Source organism: Amphiura filiformis, chromosome 5, assembly GCF_039555335.1.
Source record: "Amphiura filiformis chromosome 5, Afil_fr2py, whole genome shotgun sequence".
In the NCBI taxonomy this organism is placed as follows: domain Eukaryota; kingdom Metazoa; phylum Echinodermata; class Ophiuroidea; order Amphilepidida; family Amphiuridae; genus Amphiura; species Amphiura filiformis.
In genome coordinates, this window is record NC_092632.1 from 78,092,948 (window position 1) to 78,120,730 (window position 27,783).

Sequence of the window (27,783 nt, forward strand, 5' to 3'; positions counted from 1 at the left end):
GGCAATGGGCAAGGTGAATTTACTGGGTGGGCAAAATAATTTACTGGGTGGGCATTTGTCCACCCAGTTAACATGTTATTTACCTCCCTGGCATAGTAAGGAACAATGCCGAACTACGTCACGCTATTAAGCTACTTGCGGTTCCGCCATTACGCACTATGTGGGGAGAGCCTCGAACTGGCAGCATACATGAATGGGAATTGAACTAGTCATAACGCTCTGTGTAAGGTTACATAATTCTTCCTTTCATGTATGCTGCCAGTTCGAGGCTCTCCCGCACATAGTGCATAATGGCGGAACCGTAAGTAGCTTAATTGTTCAAGGCTACATCATTTTTAACGCATAGTCTCCTCCACCTTCGCAACACGGTACGTGGAGTGACTGGAATCACACTGACGGCGGAGGAGAATACTAACTGGTCAGACAATTTAATTCTATCAAGCATATAATACCTGAACAATCACCGTCATTTGATCGATTTACTACAGAATATATTGTATACACAAAATATAATTTTAAAATTGTAAACCTGTTAACTTATATATTTGTGTACTAAAGTATAAGGACACGTGAATAAAATCATGTAGAAGACAAAATGGCCGCTAATCCGCCTATTGTCTAGACTTAGACTACATCTTCCGGTTTGTTATGTAATACTAGGATGTCTATCCCTTTGTATCGATCCCTGACATAATTTATCATAATGTCATAATGGTACTTCAATATTGAACAATTCTAATTTTAGAAAGCCCGAGTTAAAAATCGACTATGTACTTTGAATTTTAAACGGGACTTTAACGGGCAAAGTCCCTATAAACACACACACACTGTCAATCATACTTGTTTATCAATCCAATTAAACCGCAAGCAAGTACAAGACGCGCTCATGCACCTACTGCAAGTTTAATGTTCCTGCCAACACAAAGGGCGGTATAGTTGTGTACCATGTAGTTATTAATAGTAATGGCAGGTGCCCGGAGGATTTAAACCATAACAATATATGGGCGACCAATCACAAGCCAGATCCATTTAAAGATGCATTACATCATGGCCAAAATAACTCTCCATAGAGTCCCGTGTTAAGAATCTTAACCGCAACCCAAAGTAAGTTTAAGTCCACTTGGGAAGCTAACAAACAGAGGGAGTACGGTGACTGAAAAGATCAGATGTGAAAATCTATCAATTGTGCACAAATTAATTGAATCAGAGTTTTAAAGCTTTTAAGCTTAAAAATGCAACAGCCAGAGTATGCACAATTGGCAAGTGGACTACGGAGAAGTCTAGCCTAATAGTAGTAGGCCTACCACGGATACCAGGTATAGGCCTACTTTGATATAAAATTGGATCGATTGAGCCCAAATTTGTGATGCGATCAAGCAAATTCAGTCGGAACGCGGAAATATTGATTTTGAGATATAGCCAAACAAAGGAAATATTTCCTTTTGTTTCCTATTGTTTTGGAAACACTTTATTAAATTGCTCATATCTTTGGAATTGGTTGTTCAATTTCAATGGAGTTTTCTGCAAAATCCAGCTTTGTAAATGCTTTTTGTTATCCTATGAGAAACTGAAAATTTAATATTTCCGAGTTCCGAGTGATTTTGCTTGATCGCGTCACATTTGTTGGTCGAGCTATGAGTTTAAAAATATTGGACCGTTGGACGAGACATAGTCGAGTCCAATATTTTAAAAATCATAGCGAGACCAATAAACATTGGGCGTAAAGCATCCAATTTTATCATTATTATGTTTTGGATCCAATATTTTCACACACTTGGACTCATCAAAACATAATGTTTTTTAGTATGGGAGTTTTGTGAACTCTCATTGATTTTACTCCGTGATTTATTGGTGTGCTCCTACACAAAAAGAGGAATTTCATAAATTTTCATTAAAAAATTGAAATGAACATGGCCGACAATAGTAGTGCCGGTGATGCAGCTGCAGCTGTAAATCAAAGCGGAGATATACAGGCTCAAAATGGACAAGTAAGTAATTTAGGTCATCACTGACCAACTATTATTCTTGAACATGATCCAGGCTAGATAGAAAGGCTTTTTCGCGTAAGTCAAAGATGCCTTTTAAGCTTACTGCTCGCGATCAAAAATGCAATGAATCATTCATTCATCACGGAATCGTGACGCGATGACACAGCATCAGCCATGCAGCACAATGAAAAATTGAAATGAGTGGTATTTCACATGTTCATCAGGCGATAAATGAAGTAACAAATCATTTTGGCCTTTGATACATGGATATAGTTGATGTGAAATCCGATTCAATGATTGGCCCGCCGATAGTTGATGTACAATTTACAAATTACAATGTAGGGGTTCATTCATATATTTTCATGACTGAACGGTTGTTCATACATACATGCTATGTAACGGCGCGCGTGGGTGGCCCGGATGTGCGATCACGGGGTAGGGAAAACGAAGGAAATTTATGGTTTTTAATGATGTTACTTGGCATTTTTTGTTATTATTTTGATGAAATAAGAAGCACAAAATGTTCTGGTATGTATGAGCGGGTTCATTCATATATTTTCATGACTAAACGGTTGTTTATGCCCTCGGGCCGCAAGAGGCCCATTCTGGCATAAACAACCGTTTAGTCATGAAAATATATGAATGAACCCCTAATTTATGCCGGAGGGGCCGCTTATGCCCGAGGACATAAACAACCGCTTAGTCATGAAAATATATGAATGAACGGTTATGAACCCCGTTCATACATACAAGAACATTTTATAATTCTTATTTCATCAAAATATAACAAAAAATTACAAGTAACATTAATAAAAGTCATGATTTTCCTTCATTTTTCCTACCCGGCGATCGCACATCCGGGACACCGGGCATAAACGCTGTTTATGCCCGGCTCTCGACCAATCTCGCGTGCCGTTACATAGCGTGTATGTATGAACTACCGGTACGGTACCTTATTTTTTTATCGGAATGATTTGCAAATTTTCATCGATACCACATTACTAATCATAGACTAGTCTACATACTGTACAGCAAATTAAAATATTGTGTAATAATTTTAGTCTGCAATTTCAGTGCAGAATTTTGTTTCCTCTATGGTGATGCCTGCTGTGATATTACTCGAGTAAACACTCTACATTTTGTACATGTAGCAACAGATTTGCTCACGGACGGATGCCCTCACCTCGCATTCAAGTGTTCGTTCATATTGGGGGGGGGGCAGTTAGAAAATCATTATGGCTAGTGCTGAAAGCAGCCTCTTGTTTTATCGGATTTTTCATTGAAAATGAAATAAATTTGGAAAACTGATGCAGCATACAACTTCTTACAGTTCTTAGGTACGTGTACATACTCATATATTATGACATATTGTATTGAATCTGTTGAGTTATGCTGCGGAAAAGTTTGTTTCCGCAATCCATTGAATTGTGTGGAACGGTCTCGCTATCGGGGAAATGACTGTAGGCCTATGTTAGCAATCCCCACTGTATCGCGATAGACACCCATATGATAAAGGACGCAAAGGTGGAGTGTTCCTCACTACATGTAGTTCGAAATACCACATGCATGATGCATACATGCACAGATGCATGTAACTTTGACTCTGTGCATGTAGAATTTATTTTTATTGGATAGTCGATTAGTCATATATATCAGGGCCTCGGACTCGTTGAAGCTCAGAAGAATCAAAGTTGATTCGCCTCACCCAATTCTGCAAGAATCAATTCTGCCGGAGCTCTGTTGTTCTAGATGTTCTCTGGTGCAATCTGAACCTTATTTGGAGCTTCTTTTTCATAAAATGTATGACCAATATTTCAAAAATGTCAGGCCTTGTCTTTTGAAATTCTAGGAGTGCTAAATAGAAATACTTGTTGGATAAAGTTGTACATTTTAATTACTGTTGCCTCTATTGAACAACCAGGGACACAATGACTTAGTATGCAGTTTTTGTCACACAAATCAATTCTGATTCAGGTATATCTGTCATCCAGTTTTGATGATTCGCGTCCAAATCGTGCCCCTGATTAATTACAAATTTATTGTCGTTTTATTTTGTATCACACAGGCAGTAGCAGGTGACGGGACTAATCAACAGCCACAGCAACCCCCAAGGCAAGGAACATGGCAGGTGCTAAAGGGGGTGGCATTTCGAATGTTTGTCATCTACATGATCATGAGTTTCTTCAGAGGGCGCTCTTCGGATAAGACGGCAGATACGACAGAATCACAGAGTGTTAACAGCGGGAAATTTGCTGAAAATCTCTTTGCAAAAGGCACACAACTGGTAAGGAACTAAAAAAGCTAAAAAAGATTTTATTCCTGTTTATTCTCAAAATTCTTAAGCATTGGACCCTACAATGTAAATGTAGTCAGAAATGATAAAAGCTATGACTCGATCTGATCCAAACAGACCAAAGTTGGCAATAATGAAATTGACATGTTACAATGTATTGTAGGCAAAATAAGGAGCACAAAATAGTACAGATATCAGGAAGTGGACAAGTGCATAATTTGTCCTCCAGAAGTTTCACAATATGAAAAGTGTTGCTATGTCTAATTATTTTATTTCAGTTAACGAAATGAAAACAATATAAATGCATGTTCTCATCAGCATAGAAATCTCATTCACTTTTTGTTGTTGTTGTTGTTGTTGTTTTTGTTGTTGTTGTTGTTGTTGTTGTTGTTGTTGTTGTTGTTGTAGCACCATAACAAAACTCTTTTTTTTCCTTGCTGCAGGATATGCGTATTTATATTTCAGAGGATGAATTTTTCTCTGATTTCAACAACTCCAAAAGTCTATTCTGGGAATTAAACCATGTGGAATATGGCGACTGGGAAATGGGTGAATTAGGGGATGGAACGTTTACACATACAGCTCATATAGAAGCTACAGAGGTATGTAATGTATAATTTGGTGGGGATAGCTAAATGGCGAGTTGTACTTTGGCGAGTTGTGGGGTGAGTTGTAGGGTGACTTGTGAAGCGAGTTGTGATTGCTGTTGTCTGCTGAATATCTGTTTTACTATCCTCTATCATAGGGGATGAAAACATTGATTCCTTTTGTTTATTCTCTAATATGAGGGTGAGTCCATTGGTTCATATTCACAGGAGCAAGGGAAAATTTGTCCCCTGATGAACTTGAAATGCTCCTGGTTTTCATTATAAATTTCATGGCTAGAGGAGTATTCTTTGTTGAACATTGATCTTGGTTAATCTAATGCAATCAATTTCAGAAAAGAATATTGTTCATGTTTGTCCTTGAGTAGCTCTGATTGCTTCGAAATTGCTCCATGTCCAAAAATGAACATCACTGAACAGTGAACCAGGGGCTTTAGTAAAAGTACATGTAGTCCCTGGTTTTGAAACCAGATGGGATGGCATCAGAGAATGAATGAGCGTAACAATGACCTGACTCGGGAGGGTAGAAAGTAAATCAGTGAGCAATATGATGTTTTCATGGGGTTATTGATTGTTGGACTGTGTTCAGAACAAATCACAGAAGAAAAAAACAAATAATCAGAGCACCTGTGTTTCCAGAAGCATGTATATTAGGCAGCAGTTAAAATATTCAAAAACTATAGTTTGATCAGCTTGTAATTGGCTGGCCTTATAAATATCCCGGATTAATATCAAGATATTTTATTTGGAGAATTGTCTTGTGACATCTCGCCATAAGTATTACAAATTATTATTTGAAGTCCTATACTTTGTCTACTTTCTTTAACACGCAAAATATAGAGGATGCAGATCAATTATATCCTTCTTAATGTGGGTCTACTCTAGCCGTGTAGGGAGTGTTTTACACACCCAAATTTTTAAATACACACCCTGTTTATGCCCACATGGCCTATACTTTGTACACAAATCTTAAATTTACACACCCCGGTTTTTGAATTTACACACCCAAACCTTCAAATCTTGCCTAAGACCCCGACATGTATCTCTGTTTACCATGGAAGTTGGCAGGGCCTAGATTTCAACGAGAATCACAGAATCGATTCTCGTAATGATTCTCATAAGATTAGGTTAGTAGAATCAACTTCTCTCATTGTATCATACAGTAAGTGCAGTGACTCTGATGGATTTTGATTCTCGCAAACCAAGACGAAATCTAGGCCCTGGTTGGGTTTGAAATTGATTAATTTCTTACCTTTATTTATTCTTTATTTATTTATTTACTTTTTAAGGTCATGCACTCATGCTTTAATTTATTTGCTTATATGTCAATTTGTTTGCACAGGGTATGATGAACAATGGGTCAATCTACATGCATGTATATTTTACAAAACATGGTTACTCACCAGACCCGTCTAAAAGAGGAAGATTCGCTAGAAAACACACAGTGAAAGCCACTAAAAGTAAGTACTCTCATTTACATGCAAAGTTTTAGACTGAGTTTTTTATTTTTACTTTTTAACCAATATCATACTTGCCAACTGGGATTGCCCTGTTTTCTGTGTCCCAAAACACTGTTTTTCAGGAAAATGAAGGTTAGGTTATCTATTTTTTCGGGTTTGGAGTGTCCCTGGACCCAAAGCTAAATGCTAGGATCATTTAAAAAGTTAAGTGTTTTAATATGCAAAGTGATAATTTGTGTTCATGTCATCATACTCTTGACCCCCGACCATGACAAGTGAGAGCTTCGCTTCGCATAAGATTGTCCCTGTTTTTGATTTTCCAATGTTGGCAAGTATGCAATATTGTCACATTAAAATGATTTTTTATTCTCTTGTCTCTTTCTTGAAATTTAATTTATGAAATATTAAGCTACTTATTGATTGTGATGTTGAAAGTATTTACAATTTGGTGGAGTCTAAAAGTTAACATAATATTTATATTTAAGGCAGCAGGGTAGGCCCATTACAGTCTGATGTACATATTTATTAAATGTTTGTTTATTTAATTTCATTTACAGTGATCAATAGGTTTAAGAAGAGAAAGTTTTCCAGGACAAAGAATTTATTAACAGGTGCAACAGATGCTACTCCTGAAATGTTAAAGGTATGTGTATAGTGAAGCTGATTTCATGTGTAGAGGTTAAGTTAGTGTGTAGAATATTGGCAATGGGCCATTTCAGTTAGTATTCCATACCCCTATGGAAGATGTGACCTTAATCTCCCCACGGGGTGTAAATTTCAAATGGAGTTGCCCAGTCAGGCAACCCCATTTGAAAATTCACACTCCCTGTGTGGACGCAGGGCTTGAAAACATGTTAATTTCCCGGGAAGTGAGCTAAATTTCCCACAATTTATAGCAGTATATAGCACATTTTTATAAATATGCAAGCTTGTTCATGCAATAAATCTTGTAAACTGCTTGAGAGCATTAATGTGAAAGGGAAAAACAACCCTATTGTGACGCTGGTATTGAATTGCCGCTGGTGATTCATAAATTTCAGTCATTAGGAACACGATACAACGTCTCAGTAGGACCCCTGTTGGTGGTAAGAATGCATACCTGCCAACTACTCCGATTTTCGCGGAGTTACTCCGATTTCGAGTTTTAAACCCCGAAAATCGGAGTACTCGATTTTCTGGAAAAAAAATTTAAATTTTTTTTTTTTTTTTTTTTTTTTTTAATAATTTTTTTGAATTTTTTTCCAAAGTTTTGGCGACTTTGAGAACCACTGGACCTATTCTGAAGTGCTAGGATCATTCACAGTTAATTTGAAAACAATTGAAAAAATTACAAAAAATAACAGTTTGTTATCCTTAATATGTAAACCACTAACTAATGTTTACCTCTTCATCTAGCATATATTATAAAATGCATGGAAAAGCAATGCATGTATAATATTGTGCTAGATGAAGAGGTAAACATTAGTTAGTGGTTTCCATATTAAAGATAACAAACTGTAATTTTTTTGTAATGTTTTCCAATCATCTGTGAATGATCCTAGCACTTCAGAATACGTCTAGTGTTTCTCCAAAGTCAACAAAAACTTTGACATGTTTGTTGTTAAATGTTTTTTTTTTCTGAATTTTTAACTTTGTATTGTGCATCATATCAGTGTCCCATCAGTCACGTAGGCCCTGTTATAAAGCAAAAAAATTGCTTCAACGAATGATCGTTATGTACAAAAGTATAGGAAACTGCATTTTTAAAAGCACATTTTCTATGTGAAGGAAGCATATTTTTCAAACTTGTAAAAACAAGTCCCAGAATGTTTTTTCAAAGGTTGCAGTCATCAAATATGTGTTGAAATTGTTGCCAGATATGGAGTATAAATCCCTCCTCAAATGCAACTGTCAGAATAGGTCTAGAGGTTCTCAAGTTGCCAAAAACTTTGAAAAAATTGATTAAAAAAAAAAAATTTCACCTTTGTATTGTGCATCATATCAATGTCTTATCAGTCACATAGGCCTTGTCATAAAGCCAAAAATCGCTTCAACAAATGATCGTTATGTACAAAAGTATAGGAAACTGCATTTTTAAAAGCACATTTTCTGTGTGAAGGAAGCATATTTTTCAAACTTATAAAAACAGGTCCCAGAATGTTTTTTCACATTTTTTTCAAAGGTTGTAATTATCAAATATGTGTTGAAATTGTTGCTAGATATGGAGTATAAATCCCTCCTCAAAGTGTATAAAAGCCTAGGGCTTCATTTTCACCTTGTTGTTTTTCTATAAAATGTGTCTAATGTGAAGGGGCTTATAAGAGTTTTTACAGTGTAGAAACCCTCTAGCTTTGGGGGGCTTCGCCCCCTCAACCCCCACCGGGGCTTGGCCCCTGGACCCCACCAAGGGCCCTTAAGCGGGCCCCTGGACCCCCAGCCGTCAGAGGCGATACTACGGGCGCTTCGCGCCCTACGTTCGCCATGTACTCTGTTTTCTAGGTTTTCAATGTTGGCAGGTATGAGAATGTCAAGCAAGTTTCTCTAAATGATTATTAAACAGCATATGTAATTTGTTGCAACAAAAGACCACCTTATGGCAGCAGTGACAGTTCTGAGATAATGGTGATTGGGAGACTGCCCAGATGGTAAAATTCACATGAGCACATAGATAGTCTTACAATCAGGGTCTGATTATCCCTTAAGTCACCCAATATGCCCTACATAGTAGGACTACAACTGCTCAGTTAGGCTCTCACGTCCACATTTGTTTTTTCAAGTGATGCATGTAAAAAAATAACTTGATTTTCTTTTCTACATATATCTTCACAACACAAACCTTTATCTTTAAATATGAGTGGTATCATTTTAAAGCACAATTTATTTTTTATCAATTACAAGATTGGGCTTGGAGGTACCAATTGATTGTGGCATACACTGTATATGCTTTGTAAAAGGTGCAGAAATGGGATACATTGATAACATGTGACATGAATGAATAATGAGCAATACTCATTAAGACCATAAGGGATCTTTCAACATACAGGTTTGTAGAAAGGTATCAACTATAAGCTTAATGCAGGACTCGCATATCTTCATTTTCTATGACATTACAAAGCTGATTCTAGTACTATTGGATATTTATTCTATAATTGGACATATTTATGTATTTGATTTGTACAGATTGCAGAGAATGAAGGTTCAGTAGAGATATTATCCCATTGGCATCCTAATTTAACAGTCAATTTAGTAGATGATCATACACCATGGCGGGAAGGAAGTGTACCACAACCATTGGATCAATGTAAGTAACAAATACTGAACTAGCGGTATTCTGGACAAGGCCTTTTCTGAGACCCAGTATGTAGTCGCAAGTCTTTGTTTCTGTTGCTACGAACATTGCATTTTTCTTTTCCCTGTTGTGAATTACAGTTGTCTGCTGTGATATTTGGTACTCGAATGTGTTTTTTATTAATATCAGGAGAAAGGCTTGTGCGACTGTTAAAAATGATCAATTTCGATAATTTTTTTTAAAATAGATTATTTTCTATGTATTGAACATCGTGTGACTTATAGATTTCAATGAGCATCAGTTGTTGCATAGAATCCCACTATTAAACATTGCTGTGCATTTTAAGTGGATAAAGGTGTGTTTAACAGTTGTTTCATTTGTTATTCTGGTTGTCGTTTCAACTAATAATCACCTATATGGATCCAACTATTTTAAAAACGTATTTTCAACACATATCAGTCGAAAACATTACTTAAAAATTTTTATTTGCTTAGAAAAATAATAAATTATTTTCCATGGAATCAAACTGTTGATACTATTGATTACAGTGTTTTTTTAAATAGTCAAGTACCCAATTTTAAAAAAAAAGATTATTTAGATTAATCAAAATATCACCAAAGCCTGTTTGAAAAATTTTTACACAAAGAATAATCCTAAATGTGTGTACTTTCAGTGGATAAGAAATAAGTTTTGGCAATTCAATAGTTTGTCCCACATAGGCACAGGTTTCTTGGCGTTTAGAAGGACAAAAGTCATATGGCCCAAGACAGTGTTAGTTACTTCAAAAAGGTTTAACCCTTTTACATAATAATAATAACAGCACTTAATATAGCGCTTTTCCAACCTGATCAAAGCACTTTACAAAGATACAAAATATATACAAAAACATATAATACCTGAGAAAGGCTTAAAAACAGCAACAATCAGTACAAGTGAGTTTTTAGGTTACTCTTGAAACTATCTACAATGGGGGAAACTCTGATGTTTAAAGGGATGTTGTTCCACAGTTTGGGTCCCTGTACACTGAAAGACCTATCACCAATTAATCTGTTGCTCCTGGGGACAACTAGACAAGTTGCATCTAACGCCGAGCGTAAACCCTCTCTGGTTGGGATATAGATCGTCAAACAATCAGACAGGTAGATTGGTAACAGATCATTCAGTGACTTGTAGATGTATATTATACATTGTATAAGAGGATTTTGAACATGATGCGTTTTTCGATGGGTAGCCAGTGGAGGGAGTCAAGAAGCTTGGATATTAGAGTATTTTTTCTTGTTTAATTTCAGATGTTGTGTTCCATGCATCAGGAGGCTACTTTCCTATCGTGTACATTAATGATTACTGGAATCTTGCAAGTGAATATACGCCTATAAATGACACTACTCCGTAAGTAGAGATAAAGCTGTAAAACATGAAAATACAAGGCTGATGTAGAATGTTTTACTACAATTAGTTGCATCGCAAACATGCTATGCATTATATAAATTTGATTTGCAGAAGTACATATTTGTGTCGCAAACTGCGATGCGAACACGGCTATCATGAGCCCTGCATGCGATAAAAGGCACATACCTTTGTAAGATACGTTTAAGTTGGTAATACACCCCCTGATAAATTTTGTGACTAATTTTGCTTTTTTCTCAAAAAATAACTACACACTGGTAACAAATTCATTATTATCTTTTCATTATAATTTACAGGCAACTCCTTCTGACGCTCACGTACACTCCTATCTCATTGCTTAAGCTCCAATTCTATGCAGCACAGAATATGCGCAATCAGTGGACAATGTTGCTAGGGGACGAAGCGCCGGATGACGACGAGGAACAAGATACACTCAAGGTGAGGTCAGATTGGCCACAATTCTTGTGACCACAGGTGCGGCAAGCACCCTGTCAAGGTGGCGACATGGGGCTGCTCATGTAGCCCAATTTCAATGTTCAAGCAAAAGGAGCCTTGCATATTTGGGTGGTGTTACTAATTCTAGCTGAGAAGTCACCCAATTGGGTGGATAACCACTCCCTTTACACACTGATTATCTATCAAGTTCAAGCGGCCATAAAACACTTGACAATTTTAATTTTGTAGAGAAACAAAATGCTGCGAAAATTGGCAGAATGAAGAGAAATTATTATTGAAAACGGCAACACCTTAATAAGTAGCCAAATGGTTAACAAGATGTGGCAACATTTCACAAGTTCTGATGCAAAGCGTGATAAACAAGAGCTTTTAATCAACAAAAAATCCAATGTTTACAATTACCGAATAGGGTACAACTTGCTAGACTTGAGTCCAGTCCTCGTTTACGTTTAGGGTTAGGGTAGGGCAGTCTTGTAACAAGACTAGTAGAGTTGCACCCTCCCTATTCAGTAATCGCTCCAATCCAATGTATATTTTTGAAAGTATGATCAAAACAGCACATATTTTCTTATTATGTATTTTTGCTAAACAAATTAATCTGCAAGAAATTTTTGGTACATAAACATTATGTAGCCAGAGGTTTGCAGTGGTATAAAAATCTCAACTTTTTTTGAAAAAAGTTGGGGGGGGGGGGAGATGAGGCTGTGGATCACGAAATGCCCTTTTAAGGGTTTAATTCAGTTTAAATGTGGGGTGCACATAATTGGACATAGAGAACGTTAACTGTTTAGACAGAATTGATAAAACTATATCATGGCCTAGTAGATTTTTATGTTGTCTTAATGTTTGAAATTTAAATATATTTTTATCCACAGCGTGCCATGTTGGAAACCAACCCATATTTACTTGGCCTCACATTTGTTGTATCAATTGTGCACAGTGTGTTTGAATTTTTGGCATTTAAAAATGGTAAGTAGTTCAAGCTATTAGTAGTACACATGGCACCCAACTCATTGTCATTATTACCAATTTGTATTCAGTTATGCAGGTGGTGAGAATTGCAATATATATTCATGTGAATGTTTATTGGTTTTTCAAAATGTATGAATAATTTCCATAAATTATGTGTTTTTCACGTAACAGAGTCAATATATATCTGAAAGTATTGTAAAATTGCTGTTTTTCCTTGCATGCAAGTTACTCCAAATTCCAGACAAATGTGGAACCAATTTTTCCAAATAATTTGTTGTTGTTAAAGACTTAAACGTATTTCACATATTGTTTTATACACCTTTATTGGGGCCTTACTGCAAATGTAACAAGTTATCCCATTTTGAAATTAAGGTCCAAAAATAAATTGATTATACTGATTCTTTTATACACAGCCACAAGTGGCTCCTGTAAACTGTATGAGTCTAGGACAGTATGTTTATTAGGTTTCTCTCGATATTGATTTCTTTTATTATGTATTAGTTATTTACCTTAAAAATGTAAGTAATGACTTTAATTTGGACTGGCCTTGAAACTAGTGTCTTGTACATTCTGCCTGTTTACACTTTTGCCTATTGAAACATGTGTAGTAAAACACTATTTGGACCTCCTCAGATAGTTGGAAAAGGTTTAGACTTCTCCGTAGTCCACTTGCCAATTGTGCACTACTCTGGCTATTACATTTAAGCTTAAAACTCTGATTTAATTAATGAGTGCACAATTGATAGATTTTCACAACTGATCTTTTCAGTCACCGTACGCCCTCTGTTTGTAATAGCTTCCCAAGTGGACTACTGACTTTGCCTTGAGAGTTAGGCCAATTTCTGGCCTAACTAAAATTGGTGATGATGTAATGCATCTTTAAAAATGAATCTGGCTTGTGATTGGTCGCCCAGATCTCGTTATTCTTTAAATCCTCCCGACGTGTCCTGGTACCATTATAACTATACATGGTATACAACTATCTAGGGAATGCGGCGCTTTTGTGCTGGTGGATGAACGTATGCATCTAGCGCGTATTGTACCACCACGCTTAGTCTTGTGGTTAGTTTTTATTGATAAACAAGTATGATTGACAGTGTGTGAGTCCCGGGGTAAAGTTCTGCGTGAAAGTCCATAGTCGGTTTTTCGGATAATAAACTGGCAGATTCTAAAATTAGAATTGTTCAGTATTGAAGTGTCATTATAATTATGGCATTATGATATGTTGCATTCAATAATATAAGCCTACGTAGGGCCTATACTTTACTTTTACTGTCACAAATATAATTATATAGCCTAAACTTTTTCATAACCATTTTATACTATAGTATTTTGATGTAGGCCTACTAAATATCAGTATAATTTCGAGTTCAACTGAATGCGTTCATCATGATTAATAACATTTTTATTTATCAAAAATCGACTATGGCATAGTCTAGAAAAGGTTATGATGTACAATCTAAGTTCTTAACAAAGGTTTACAATTGTATCCCATTTTAAAAAACTTCCCCGCTCGATCAGAAACAATATTTACAAAAACTAGTTCAGCAATCGGGGGCATTAGCCAGGGGGGCAGGGCATTAGCCAGGGGGTGGCCAGGTGTCATTTGGACACCCTGTTTTCAATTTGGACACCCTAAAATTCTGATTTTTATAATGGAGTGAATAGGAAGTGGACACCCAGATTTTGTAGAATAAGGTATTTTTGACCATTTTGGACACCCTAAAGACACCCCTCTGGCTAATGCCTGGGGGGCTTAGTATATAGTACTGGCTGTATTCATTGTGTGTACACATTGTCATAACATTGACATGGATTGTCTTTAAGGGTAGACGAGGTATTGTTGGTCGAAGCAACCTAAAAATCGATTTTCATTATCTAGATGAATATATTATTGAAAATTAACACCTTGATGTTTTGCAAAAGTTCATTCTACAAATCGTATACTTTGCAAACTTGCTTAATTTATTGTTGTTAATGAGTTATGTACGTTTTACAAAAGTGTTGTTGTTTCAGCCCTCTTTACAACATAACTCAAGAACCACAGGACCTATAAAAGTATATCTGTGATATTTTAATTCTTCTACACGCTCGCTATGAATTGAGCAATGCAGTTTTTGCCAAAGCTCACTACCATTCGTAAGATGCTGTGAACTACCAAATCACAACCGTTTAAAATAAATAATAACCTTAATAACATGACATCCATCCATGTCCCTTACTTGTAGATATTCAATTCTGGAACAACCGTAAGTCATTAGAAGGCCTCTCTGTACGGTCAGTATTCTTTGGTGTGTTCCAGTCTCTCGTGGTGCTATTGTACATATTGGACAACGAAACCAATTTTGTGGTCAAAGTTAGTGTGTTTATAGGTCTACTTATTGACTGCTGGAAAATTACCAAGGTTACTACTATACAAGTAAGTGCAATTATAGTTGATTTTTAATTCAGTGAATCAATAATATTTATAACATTCAGCCAAAGCCAGAGGCTACTAAATTAAAGAGATGTCAAATGAAAATGATAGGACGGGATATAGGAAGAGGAAGAAGCAGGAGGAATACCGGAGCACCCAGTGAAAAACCTGCAAGGACGAGCATGGATCGGCAACCAAACTCACATGTGGCAATGCGTGGAATTGAACCCGGACCGCAGCAGTGAGAAGCGAGTGAGAAGACCTCCATTGCTCTAACCTGTCCTCTCGTTTTGTATCTTAAGTTGCCTTTGGTTCCACTGTCTTTATCAAGTTGTGTGAAGTGATCATTCTTTATTTGATTTAATAAAACGAAGCTGTTTTTGATTGTTTTGTAGTTTGATCGAGATAATATGATTTTGGGGATTATACCAAAACTAAAATTTCAAGACAAAGCCTCCTACACAGAGTCAGCTACCAAGCATTATGACATGGTGAGTAATTTAGAAATCTGTACCAATACAATTTCATTTGATTTGCTTTATACTTGCTTATTTCGAGTGGTTTTCCCAAACCACAACAGCTTTCCATATCCTCCTGTCCTGCATCGCCGTTCCCAGGTCAGATGCTTCCAGTCCGGTGTCTTGCTTGAGTACAGCTACATATGTAAGGGGTGGTCTACCAGGGTTTCTTGTTCCATGTTTGGGTGCCCAGTTTATCAGGTTGGCGACAGGTTCACACTTGCTGCTCCTGAAGCAGTTGCCAGCGAAGCGAGTTCCCCTTTCTCTGATATTCTCTGAGAGTCTTGGAAGGTCTCCATACAGATCTTTGTTGCTAATGTGCTGCTTCCAATGGATGGATGTTGTATACTGCCTTGAGCATTCGGGTGTAACAGCCGTCCAGCTCTTTGGATAGTTTGGGAGTTATGGTCCAAGCTTCATACCCGTATGTTAATACAGACTCCACTGGTGCACTGAAGACCCGCAGTTTGAGGTAGAGCAGACTTCCAGATCTTGCTTAGGCTGTTGCATGCTCTCCAAGCTGCTGCCTTGCGTGTTTTGACATCATTTAATATAGGTCATTTGGTTGCAAGCTTCAAATGCAGGGGTGTGCCCGTACAGGGATTCAAATTAGAGGAGAACTCGAGAACCGGTTCTCCTGAAGGTTCTCGCTGGGAAGCTTCCTAGTCTCAGATCGCATGTTGTGTTATATTTTACCTTTCTGCAACAGAAATATGATTTAATAATCTCATTAATCCAAAAATGTAACTCTGAAATGTTGGGAAAAAGGCAAAGTGTGATTCATTTTAGCTGTCAATTTATTGTACGATCACGAACAGAAATCCATGGCCCATGCATGCATGTACTTTCAATGTTTGTATAGATGTGACTTTGCTAGCGTAGTAATGAAAGCGTCTCCTTTGGTTGTATTCGCCGTAGAAGTGATGATGTAACAGGATTGCTACCATAACAATTATAGATGAATACAATTTCTGAATATATCGCCCTGCACTACAACGCTTAGAACCGAAGGTTCTCGCAAAAGCCCTTTGCAAGAACCTAAACAGGTTCATATTGCAAACAATATAACATACTGTGTTGCATTGCATTCATATGATTTATGCATGGGGAAAGGGCTAAGGTGGATGCCGTCGCTTATTGTATTCCATAGGTTTCTGAAAGAGAAACATGGGAGGAAGTTGAAGTTGAAGTTGTTGTCATTCATTGTGATTTTGTTCAGCTTAATATTAACAATTATAATTATTTCCTAGTAGTATTATATTTCAACCGGGGTTGATGATCAAAATTATCGTTTAGATGCCGAGTTATTTTTACTAGAAATTTCGAAGTCAACATATCATTTAAGAAAATGTTTATTTGAGCTATCATAATAATCATTCAAAGAATTTTTGGTTCTGATTTGAGACAGGACTATAGTTTGATCAGCTCATAATCGGCGAGAATTGTTAAGCTTATACCATTACGACGCAAAGAAATCCCATGTTAAGACTGATATAGTTAAGGGCTGGGGTATGAACGTTTGGACAGTATTTATTGTGGGACATTAGAGCACATCAGACATATCGAATTGCATTCTAAATACGAAGAATGTCATTCTGATATCAAACAATTTTGATTTTTGAAATTCGCAATTTAATACACATTTTGGCAAATCATTAAAATTGATATTTTTGATATTTAACAGTACTTGAAGTAAACTTTATAAATCTGATGATTTATACTTAAAGTGTATGTAGGTGGGATGAAAAGCCGACGATCAATTGAAAATTTTGATTTTTCGTATTGAAGATATGGATTTTTTCCCAAAACACCAAAAAAAATTAGGTCTTTGGGGAAAAAATCCATATCTTCAATATGAAAGGTCAAAATTTTCAATTGACCGTCGGCTTTTCCTCCCTGCTACATACACTTTAAGAATATGTCATTAGATTTATATAATTTACTTTGAGGACTGTTATATATCAAAAATTTGAAAAATATCAAATTTTTATAATTTGTCATAAAATTTGTATTATATTGTGATTTTGAAAAATGAAAATTATTTGATATCAGAAAGACACGCTTCAGATTTAGAATGCAATTCGATAGGTCTGAGGTGCTCTCATGTCCCATAAAAAATACTGTCGAAACGCAATAAACGCTCATTTTAGATCCCTTAAGAGTGATAAAGTAGACTGAAGTATGACTTGAATTAATCATTTGTGATGCTTCTGGCGAGGTGTCAGAAGACAGTTCTCGGAAATACAATATATTGATATTAATCCGTCATGTTATAAGGCCCGCCGATTACGAGCTGATCAATCTATAGTGTGGTTTTTTGTGGAAGGATTTTTCTTTTGTTTTTCATTCATGTAAAGGAAAAAAGGAGAAATGTAATTCATTTCATGTTTTATTAATGTAGGCCTTGTCTGATTTGGTTATTCCAGTTGAAATCTACATCCCCTATGGAAGACATGACCTTAATCTCTACACAGGGGTGTTGATAGAGTCACCCATTCAGGTAACCCAATTTGAAATTCATAACCTCCATGTGTGGGAGGGAGATTAAGGTCATGTCTTCCATAGGGTGAATGTATTTCAACTGGAATAGCCCATTAGCCTTATCGAAACATGGCATACACAATAGGAGGGCAGTATTCAATATGGGTAAAACTCGCCAAATTCAAAAGCCTTTCCCATTTCATGCAGCGCCATCCTATTGTGTCCGCCATATCTCGAAAAGGCTTATAGCATCTTTGTACGTACTGTGGTATATGCAATAATAATATTTTGTATGATTATGATTTCAGTTGGCATTCAAGTACCTGTCATGGTTGTTATTCCCACTTCTGATTACTTATGGCATCTACTCAGTCATATACCAGGAGCACAAAGGATGGTACTCTTGGGTTCTTAATATGCTCTATGGGTTCTTACTAACATTTGGTGAGTATAAATAAAAGCACAGTGAATTATAGTGCGCTACGCACAGGCACAACGCCTAGACGTTGATCCACAAGCCTCGGCACACTTTACAGGTGACACACAAGGCTAAAAAAAATAATTGTTTGTTTGTCCTCCACAGCTTTGAAAGAGGACGTGCGGGTGGGCTGATTTTTTTTTTTTGTAATTTTTTTTTTGATTTGGCGTATTCCTGGACCTAGCTAGAGCTAAATGCTACAATCAGTCATGGTGACCTAAAAAACCCAACATTATGTGTCTTTAATATGCAGTTAAAGTTATAATTTGTGTTCATGTCATAGTCTTTTAATGATTTCAAATCTAATGTATTTTGAAGTCACTAAAAATAATAGACTATGACATGAACACAAGTTATAACTTTACATATTGAAGACACAAAATGTTTTTGGGGGGCTTTTTTTACTTTCAACCATGAAAGATCTTAGTATTTAGCTCTAGCTTAAGGCCAGAGATACTCCAAATCTGAAAAAAATTTAATTTTACTTATTTTTATTGGAAAAAAAAATTTGAAAAAAAAAATTGGTCAGGCCTTAATCTGAGGAGCGGGCGGTGAAGGACAAACAAACAACTTTTTTTTTTTTGGCCCGAGGGACACACAAGGGACGGGTGGGTCGCTTGTTTGCTTGAATGTTTAATGAATGTATACAGACCATTTTATATGATACCTGTAAATTGAAGAGTACTGTGTACTTGCTATGTACTTTGTCCAAAATGAATGCGGTTGAAATATTTTCTTTTTACAGGCAGCCATTCAATCATACTGTTTAAAATTATTTGAAGTCCAATTTTATTTGTGCCATTCTCATACAACAATAAGAAGATATAGAAAACAAACACGCACGCAAATAATTTAATGTCGTAAAAGAAAATTCAATACATGAATTTTCGGGCCTTGCCCTTCATCAGGTGACAGTATGTGTTGTGAGGCCTACATGATAGAAACATGTAAAACATGCCCTCACATTTTGAAGAGCTTTTCCATTAAAATCTAAGGAGAGAATGGTCAACTATGGAGAGTTAAAAATCACTCGCCTATATCTGATTCAAGGAGAGCAGTAGAGAGCGATTGTTTTTGCTCTCCTCAAAAGGCAGTCCCTGTTGGTGGCATCCCTGAATTTCGAGGCTTTTTACTTTATTAGTACTGATTTGTCCCCCTTCTTGTTTTGTACATGAGCTCTCCAAGTTTTTTACCAGATTTTTGTCAGATTTTTGACCCAAGTTTTTTACCATGAAATGTTTGGATACTTTTGTTTTATCTCAGGTTTTATAATGATGACACCGCAGTTATTCATCAACTACAAGTTAAAGTCTGTAGCGCATCTTCCATGGCGTATGTTGACCTACAAGGCCCTGAATACCTTCATCGATGACATTTTCGCCTTTGTCATCAAAATGCCCACCTTGTATCGTATAGGATGCTTAAGAGATGGTGAGTACTGAAAAGGATTTTTGTTTTGTGGTAAAATTTATCAAAAGGATCTTGTTTTTGAGCCTTTGAAGTAAAATGCTTGTTGACATAATTACTTCTTGATCAGTCAGACCAAACTGGTCTTGTTCAGGTGGACTTTGATTTCATATTGAATGACATTAATGTGTTTCCAAAATTATTTGAAATGTGCCAAGTTTCCTATGTTTAAAAAAAATTCTAGTTTGTCAATTTTGACATATACTTCTTCACCAAAAAAAACAACAACAAAAAAACATCTCTGTTTGAATTTGAAACTAGAGTATAGATAAATTTGATTCATAAATTATTAGAATACTGATTCATTTTAAATTTACAACAGGTTTTTAATTTTATACAAACATTTTTGTGTAAATGTGAGATAAAGTAACATAAGTAGATCAAGAATCATGCATTTTGTTGAATGCCCCCAAATAATGTAATTTTGTCAATTGTTTTTTTTTTTGCAGATGTCATCTTTATGATATTTCTCTACCAAAAATACATATACCCTGTGGACTATAAACGAGTGAACGAGTTTGGTACGACAGGGGAGATGCATATAGGAACCAAAGATGATGAGCAGAAGGGAGATGGCGATGCTAGTCCACCCGCTGTTACAGATGGTGATGCTACTCCACCAGCCGTTACAGACAGCAAGACGCAAGAAGAGGTTCAGACGCCCGTAGAACCCAAATCGGCTGCCGACAAAAAGGAGGATTGATTAATTAGTCCGAGTCGTTTAAAACTGTTTTTTCAATTAAATGTGTGCATGAACCGGTTAGCTCTTGGCTGTTACTCATTAATCTCATATAGTCATGTTGCTACATAGCACAGGTGATGTTACTTTGTATAGTGTACTAGAACTTTGTATTTGGGTATGATGGTTTATAACAGCCATGATATAGGGGTTAGTATAACTATACATAAATTCACTTGTTGAACTGTGCCCTGTAAGGATGATCAGTATCTTAAATTTGCAGCACATTATACCATGAACTTTATCGTCAAAGCTTTTTAAATGGACTGTACAGTAGTACAAAGGTGACTCGTGAAGGAGTAAAATATAAACAACTCTTTGAAGAGTACTATATGGTTCTTTGAAGGAGTAACATTGTAATATGCATGTATGCATCTTTTTAATTGGTGTTCAATACAGTATTTATTGTTTCAATACAGTATTTATTGGGTAGGGCAAAATGTGCAGTAAAGAGCACAATAATTGTATTGTGGCCCCTAAGTAGTTTGTGAAATGTACCCCTGCGAATGTGCCCCATAATATACATCCAGTTGATAAAAAGTAGGGAGAAAAGTTGCTAAGATTTAACACTCTGAAATTATAGCAAAATTTAGACCTAACATGTAAGTAAACAGCTTTTGTGTTCGTCTGTGCTCTCTATCAAATGGTTACAGGTCAACGGTCCGAAGGGTTGTTAGTCTGAAAATTCAAAAACTTAGTTATAAACCTGAACCCTAAACATAACCCTTACCCAAAACTCTAATCCTAATACTTACTTACACTTACCCTAGCCTGACACTAACCCTAATGTTAACCTTAACCCCTAACATAGAATGCTCTTAACCGGTGTATGACCAGATGGTCATTTAGTTATAGGACATAGTGGTGTATGATGACCAAATGGAATGGTTTATGAAAGAGGTCTTCCTTTTAACCCTTAATGGACTAATGACCCTTTGGACTAATGGACTGTTTCCTATCAGACTAATTTCTTTGGCAGAGTTGTATCGCGAGTATAAGAGCAATGTATCAGAATTGTTTGGAACTAATTTTGTGCAGTTGTGTCCAGCTTAAATTTTTTTTTTTTTGGTGACATTTTTAGAACATTCATTCTGTCAAAAAGGTATGGTAGGACACGGGGTATCGGAAGTCGTACTATGGATTGCGACAAAAGTCTTGCGCGAATATTTGCTCAAGTCCAGCACTCTTTTGGAAGCTGTTTTCAGTTGTAACTATCCAGTGCAGCACAATAAACGTGATTCAATCTATACTCTATTTCACTACCTCCTGTTCTGTGTTAGCTTATCGTTACTTGGTGCGTATATATACTTTTGCGTACGCAATCAAAGTGTCGCATACAGGTTTGTAGATGGAATTCCACAGTATTGGTATTATTTCTAGGCGTGCCACTGCATGCAGTTTTCTTCATTCCCCTTTGCATATCAGTTTGCTGAATCATTTTCCTAACTGACAATTAATTGTATCAGAACAAAGATTTTTGTTTTCCTGCCAAGTTATATGACATTCTCAAATTTTGCATGGTAAAAAGAAAGTCAATGAAGTCGGAAAGTCTGATCAAATTAATTTCCAGTGTGAAAGGTATTTGGTAATTTGGTGATGGCTTGATATCACAAAGACTTCTCACTGTATCCTAAGGATCCAATCTGATTGTATGATGGTGGTAGGATTAGTGACTGGGAGCAAGTGTTGCAAGTTTCATTTATTCAAACTGGGTCCATGTGTCTCGTATAACATTCAATTCCGGGTTAAAACAGTTTGAAATTATTGTTTGATAGGTTTTTGTAAAATGTCACTTAATAGTGAATTGAATTAATGTGTTTTTGTAAGAAGTCCAGTGCACAATTTTCTTAAGGTTGTGGATTTATTTGTGTCGTGTTTTTAAGTGTTTTAAGGTATGAAATTAATTGAAGGGATATTTAAAGCGTGTGTGAAGATTTGTCAATTGGGGTTTCAGGTTTATCATAATTATATGAGGTTTCTAGATGTAACCTAAGAGAAGTTGATTGCTCGGCTATAGAAAGATATATGTCCATCGCCTGCTGTATATAATGATTGTCAGCGATTCCTATTCGCTGTCGTAGTGCACGTTAGTAACCATTGGTTACTGCTCCAAGCTAGGCTCATACACCTGTTCCGAATTTTGATATGCCATAGGCTTTGCGTTGTGATCATTTTGATCAGTGGTTCGTAACAAAGAAAGCGTGATCCAGTTGACAGTCATATTCTAATGTGCACTACGACAGCGATATACAGGGTATATTCCGAGTATGAGTGAACTCATGCGTATCATTCACATATCTGCATACAGCAGCTCATTGTCTTTGTGCTACTGAGCCATCAAGTAAGAGGGGCTATCAAAAAGTTTTTGAAATCGTCTTATGTACACTATGGTGCAAAAATGGTCTCATAAGTATGTTTACTTTTTTTACAGGCGCTAGATGTCAGTACCTGCCTATGTAACCGCATTACCAGCAAAATGGAGAAAATTAAGGCATGTAGCATGATTAAGTTCCATTTTAAGGGTTAATCCAGAAAATCCTTTTCCAAAAAGCAACAGTGACATATCACAATCACCACCGAAGGTAACTTTCATTTCATCATCGATTTCTAGGCACTGCAACCCTTCAAAAGCAGGATCTTAATAATGCTGCTTGCCTCAATTTTCTCAATCTTGCAGTTTATGCGCAGTAACTGGGGTTGCAGGTTATTGGCATCTAGCGCCACCTGTAAAAAAAGTAAACATACTTATGAGACCATTTTTGCACCATAGTATACATAAGGACCAGTGATTGCACTGACAAAATTTCATTGATATTGCTCTTTCACTTCTGGGCGATTTCAAAAACTATTTGATACCCCCTCGTATACTAGCTACTCTGGATTTTATATACATCCATTCCCATTGTGATGAACTCGCCTGAGGTAACATTAAGTCAATCATGCTGTACTTGCTCCAAACAAAAGGAAGGTATTAATAATTTTTGACTCCCTCAATATTTTGATCAGAAGAGAATTCTTGTTTGTTTGGATTTTCCCACTCTTTGTTACTTCTCAAGTTAATGAATGAAATGAATGAATTTAATGAATGAATTTAATTATTATTATTTTCCAAAACATGAGGTCCATTTCACTAACATTTACGATACTTTGTAAGCATCAAATCCATTTCTTTCAAATGGTTTGCTGATTTGCTGATCAACGGCCTTAACAACGGCACTTACAGGGAAAGAGACCTCACCTTCTATGTGATCACCAATCTCCAGCGCGTACCCGGACCACGGAAGTATTAAAACAATTACTTTACACCAAGGATACACCAAAACTGTTCTCTATGAATGACGGCCCAACTAAAAGTTGATGTATTTTGCCTGTGTTCTATTGGGCCATTCCATTTAAAATCCACACTACCCCTCTATAAGATTTTAAAAATATCTGCCACAGTGGTAGTATGAATTTCAAATGGAATGAACACATTAGCAGCTCCATTTGAAACTCCTCCTCCCTCAGTGGAAGATTCAGGTTGAATCTTTCTCAGAGAGTGTATGAAATTCAAATGGAAGTGCCTAATGTGTTCATTCCATTTGAAATTCATACTCCCCCTGTGGCAGATATTTCCAAAATCTTCCACATGGGTAGTGTGGATTTTAAATGGGATAGCCCATTTGTATTGTTTTCAATATTTTCAATATATGACTGATCAAACTAGAGTTAGTGGGTGAAACAGGTTTTTTTTCGTATTGAAATGAAGCCAAGTTCCATCCTAGCCATTGTGATTATTGTGAAGTTTGCAGCTTATATGTTGAATCATGATAAATTATGGTTAATTGAAACTTTAATAAATTCAGTGTTACAATAAATAAACAATTGTTTGAAATTTATTTACATGCTTGAACTATTTCTTTTATAGTCGTGTGTGGATTTGTGCAGCTATTCAGGGGTAGAAAGAAATTGCAGGGATGTAAGTTTTCAGGATTTTACAGAATTCAGGGTTTTTGTAGTCCACAGATTTACATAATTTCTTTTATTTTCATCCCTTTTGAGACTTTTTAGCCAGAATTTACGTGCTTTTTCCTGAAATTGTAATTGTGAGACTGAATTTTGAACTCTTTGTCACTCAATGACTTTGTATGCCTGTTGTTTCAAGGCTTCATCAGAAGTGTCCCCCATAATATGTGATGCGATCAAGCAAAATCAGTCGGAACTCGGAAATATTGATATTGAGATATAGCCAAACAAAGGAAACATACGTTTCTTGTGTTTGTGAAGAGGTTCATGGGGTTTGTAGAGACTCGTATACATTTCATCTTGTCAAAACCAAAAGTTATTTACTAAATTACTAACCTGACAGTTCCAACTATCTTCAGGCTGATGTTTGTCGTTAGTGCATGCTCTGTTCGTGTACAGAAGGTGCATTAACAAACATCACTCTGAAGATGGCCATTGCCCAAGATGGTCGAAACTGACGGGTCAGTATTTTATATCTTTTGGTTTTGACAAGATGAAATGTATATTATGAATATCTTATAACGATATCTCTACTCATGACAACAGGTTGTCCAACCAATTCACAGATTACAACAAATAAGGAACACACTACAAATTGTACCATTTTTTGCATCTTTAATATTAATTCCAATTTTCATAATCGCATTCTTCGCGTTGTACATTTTCATTTTCTTAACAAATTTAAGCTGCCCTATTAATAGATATCCATTGCCAATATACATTGTAAAAATAACTACTCATTTATTTGTTGCACATCATTATTTTGGAATTCTTAATTCATTTGCTCTTTGGAAAGAGATGGTCTAAATTCAACACACGTGGTAGATAATCTAGTTTTGGAGTTAAATTTATGGTGGTTCATTCTAAAAGTTTCATTCTGGAATGAAAGGTAACCACGGTAACAATAGAACATGGACATTGTTTTGGGATTTGTACAATACAGACATGTAAATCTACATTATTTAGATTAGTCATTTAAAACTATTTGGGTTAGAACATTGATGTTGCAACTCTTTTAAAGGTAGATGACTCTTTTAAAGGTGGGTGACCCAATTGACAGCCTCATCCATCACTTTACCACATCAAAGTTTTGGCATCGGTAGGAAGCTCATATTTTTCTTATATCCCGTTTTAGACCCGAAATATTTCCTTAGATGATATGAACAAATATGTGGTAGCCTCATACCAACACATATGTGACCCCTCAGCACAACTGAGCCCGGAAGTCGCCAATCATCATTTTTGAGATATTCAACCAAAATATTCTGCTTGAAATTAGCTTTAAAATGATGTATATCATGTCTATAGTAATTGACATTTAAGTAGTGAAAAATCAATAAAACAGTCAATAAATCCTTTGTTTCCTATTGTTTATTGTTAAGTTCGATGGAGCATATCTCAATAGTGGCACTGGCGACATCCGGGCTCAGTTGTGGAGGATGGTCACATATGTACTTTCCTGTCGGCCACTGCTAGGTGATACTAATATCTGAACCATTGAGCAAATTAACTCAAAACTTGGTTCAGATTATTTTTGGCAATGACTCCAATAGAGGTCGTCAGTGTGATGTCATTTTCGTCCATCTTGTGGGTAAATCATTATAATTATCATTTCAAGTGTAAAATAAATCACATGATAACCTACACGGATGGTACACGGATTGCATCAATGACAATATTAAGGGAAATGCAACTGTATTGATTTACCAGCTTTTCGGACAAGATGTCAAAAGAGCGACAGCGTCTATTGGATTACCCACCTTCATCCATATTTTACTCCTGCCCAATCCTAAGGAATTACACAGCACTTGGAGTGTGTGTACTATGTACCGTATTCGTTCCATTGACCGCCCATGCTCCAATAAGCACCCATAAAGTGACTTTTCAACAAGCAAACTGAGCTGATATCAGTTTATTAACTGCCCATGCAAATATGAATGTTTGGGCTTTTTAAAAGTCTTGTTAGCCTAAACAATGTAAAAAATAAGCGCCTGCCCAAAATGATTTTGTTAAGCGCCCTTGGCGGTCAATGGAACAAATACGGTCAGAAGCAAACTAGAAACTTTCCAATGCAACATCAGTTTCTCATTCAAAATGAATTTTGAAAATCAAGTTATTTTATATGGAATTTTTGTGTATTATTACAAGGCTTACATTGGTTTACAGATTACAGAGGTGTTTGGTTCTTTTTTGGCAGTTGTGCTATATTGATGCAAATTTTAGTACATTTTCAATTTTTACAAATATGGCCAATAAATTGTATTCGATGGTTAACAATACTACAAAAAATGGAAATATTCATCCATTGAAGTATTTATATTGAGCTATAAATAAATTCATTTCCAAACGGTTGTGCACCGATTAGTAGAATCAACAGCTGCCGTGTAGTATGACAACAGCTGCCATGAGTTACATTATAAAAGATATAGGTATTAAATTACAAGTAAATTAAGTAATTCTTGGCCAAGCTCGAACATACCTGTTGCGTCCATGTAGCGTGTACGCAATGTAAGGCGCATGCATGCTCTCTTCTGTGCGTGTGTTTAGCATAATCTGAGTGTTAGAGCTTGGCCAAGAATTACCTAATTTACCTGTAGTGAAGCTGAATTTACACTCGTTTACTGAACCATGAGTGACTTATTTTGATCAGTTTCCAAAGCAGCAAAATGCGATCTACCTTGTTGGTAAAAAAATCAATCGCTTGGTGCTCAGCCACTGAGTGTAAACTCAGAGAACATTCATATATGAATATGGCATGACTGGTTCTTAGAAATCTGATTGAAGTTAAAGTTTGGTTTAAAAGAAACCAAAGTTATTATTACATGATCCAAATGGCAGCTTTGACAGTGAAAAGAATTTTCTTCTTCATACTTAGGCCCAAAAAAATTGTTTGTTTGCCCACAAAAAAAAAAAAAAAAAAACACAAAAATCCTAGGTCACTGTTTTGGCTGTTTTTAAATAAAAAATCTTTTTGTAAACTCATAAAATTTCATAATTTTGCACATTTTCTCTTCGAAAAGTGTAGTAATAATTCTAAGTTTATATTTTCAGTGTTTTGAAACCACATCAGGTGTTCAATAACTTAAGATGTGGATTCATTTGAGAGGAATGAGAGGGAGAGCATATGAAAAAAGAAAAAAAAAAGATTGACCTACCGACCCTCCAAATTTTTGTCTCTTGAGAACAAACAAACAATTTTTTGTTTGCCTTATGATCAGACAGACTACAGC

General features: G+C 36.1%; 1 protein-coding gene across 1 annotated transcript; it reads left to right on the forward strand.

Annotated features, from left to right (window-relative positions):
* Positions 1–1,862: 1,862 nt before the first annotated feature.
* Positions 1,863–24,426, forward strand: LOC140153767 (putative lipid scramblase CLPTM1). The gene is made up of 14 exons (XM_072176620.1): positions 1,863–1,988; positions 4,054–4,272; positions 4,725–4,883; positions 6,229–6,346; positions 6,904–6,989; positions 9,506–9,626; positions 10,904–11,003; positions 11,318–11,459; positions 12,353–12,446; positions 14,678–14,868; positions 15,261–15,356; positions 18,173–18,308; positions 19,606–19,773; positions 20,259–24,426. Exons 1-14 carry the CDS (start codon positions 1,905–1,907, stop codon positions 20,510–20,512), a joined length of 1,968 nt encoding a protein of 655 aa, XP_072032721.1. The 5' UTR covers positions 1,863–1,904; the 3' UTR covers positions 20,513–24,426.
* The last annotated feature ends 3,357 nt before the right edge of the window (positions 24,427–27,783 follow it).

What these genes read in the sequence shown, in the direction of transcription:
- LOC140153767 (XM_072176620.1), top strand. Translation starts at nt 1,905, where the DNA reads ATGAACATGGCCGACAATAGTAGTGCCGGTGATGCAGCTGCAGCTGTA. An exon ending in CTCATATAGAAGCTACAGAG is followed by an intron (nt 4,884 to 6,228) that starts GTATGTAATGTA and finishes TTGTTTGCACAG; the next exon opens with GGTATGATGAACAATGGGTC. An exon ending in CTACCAAGCATTATGACATG is followed by an intron (nt 15,357 to 18,172) that starts GTGAGTAATTTA and finishes TTATGATTTCAG; the next exon opens with TTGGCATTCAAGTACCTGTC.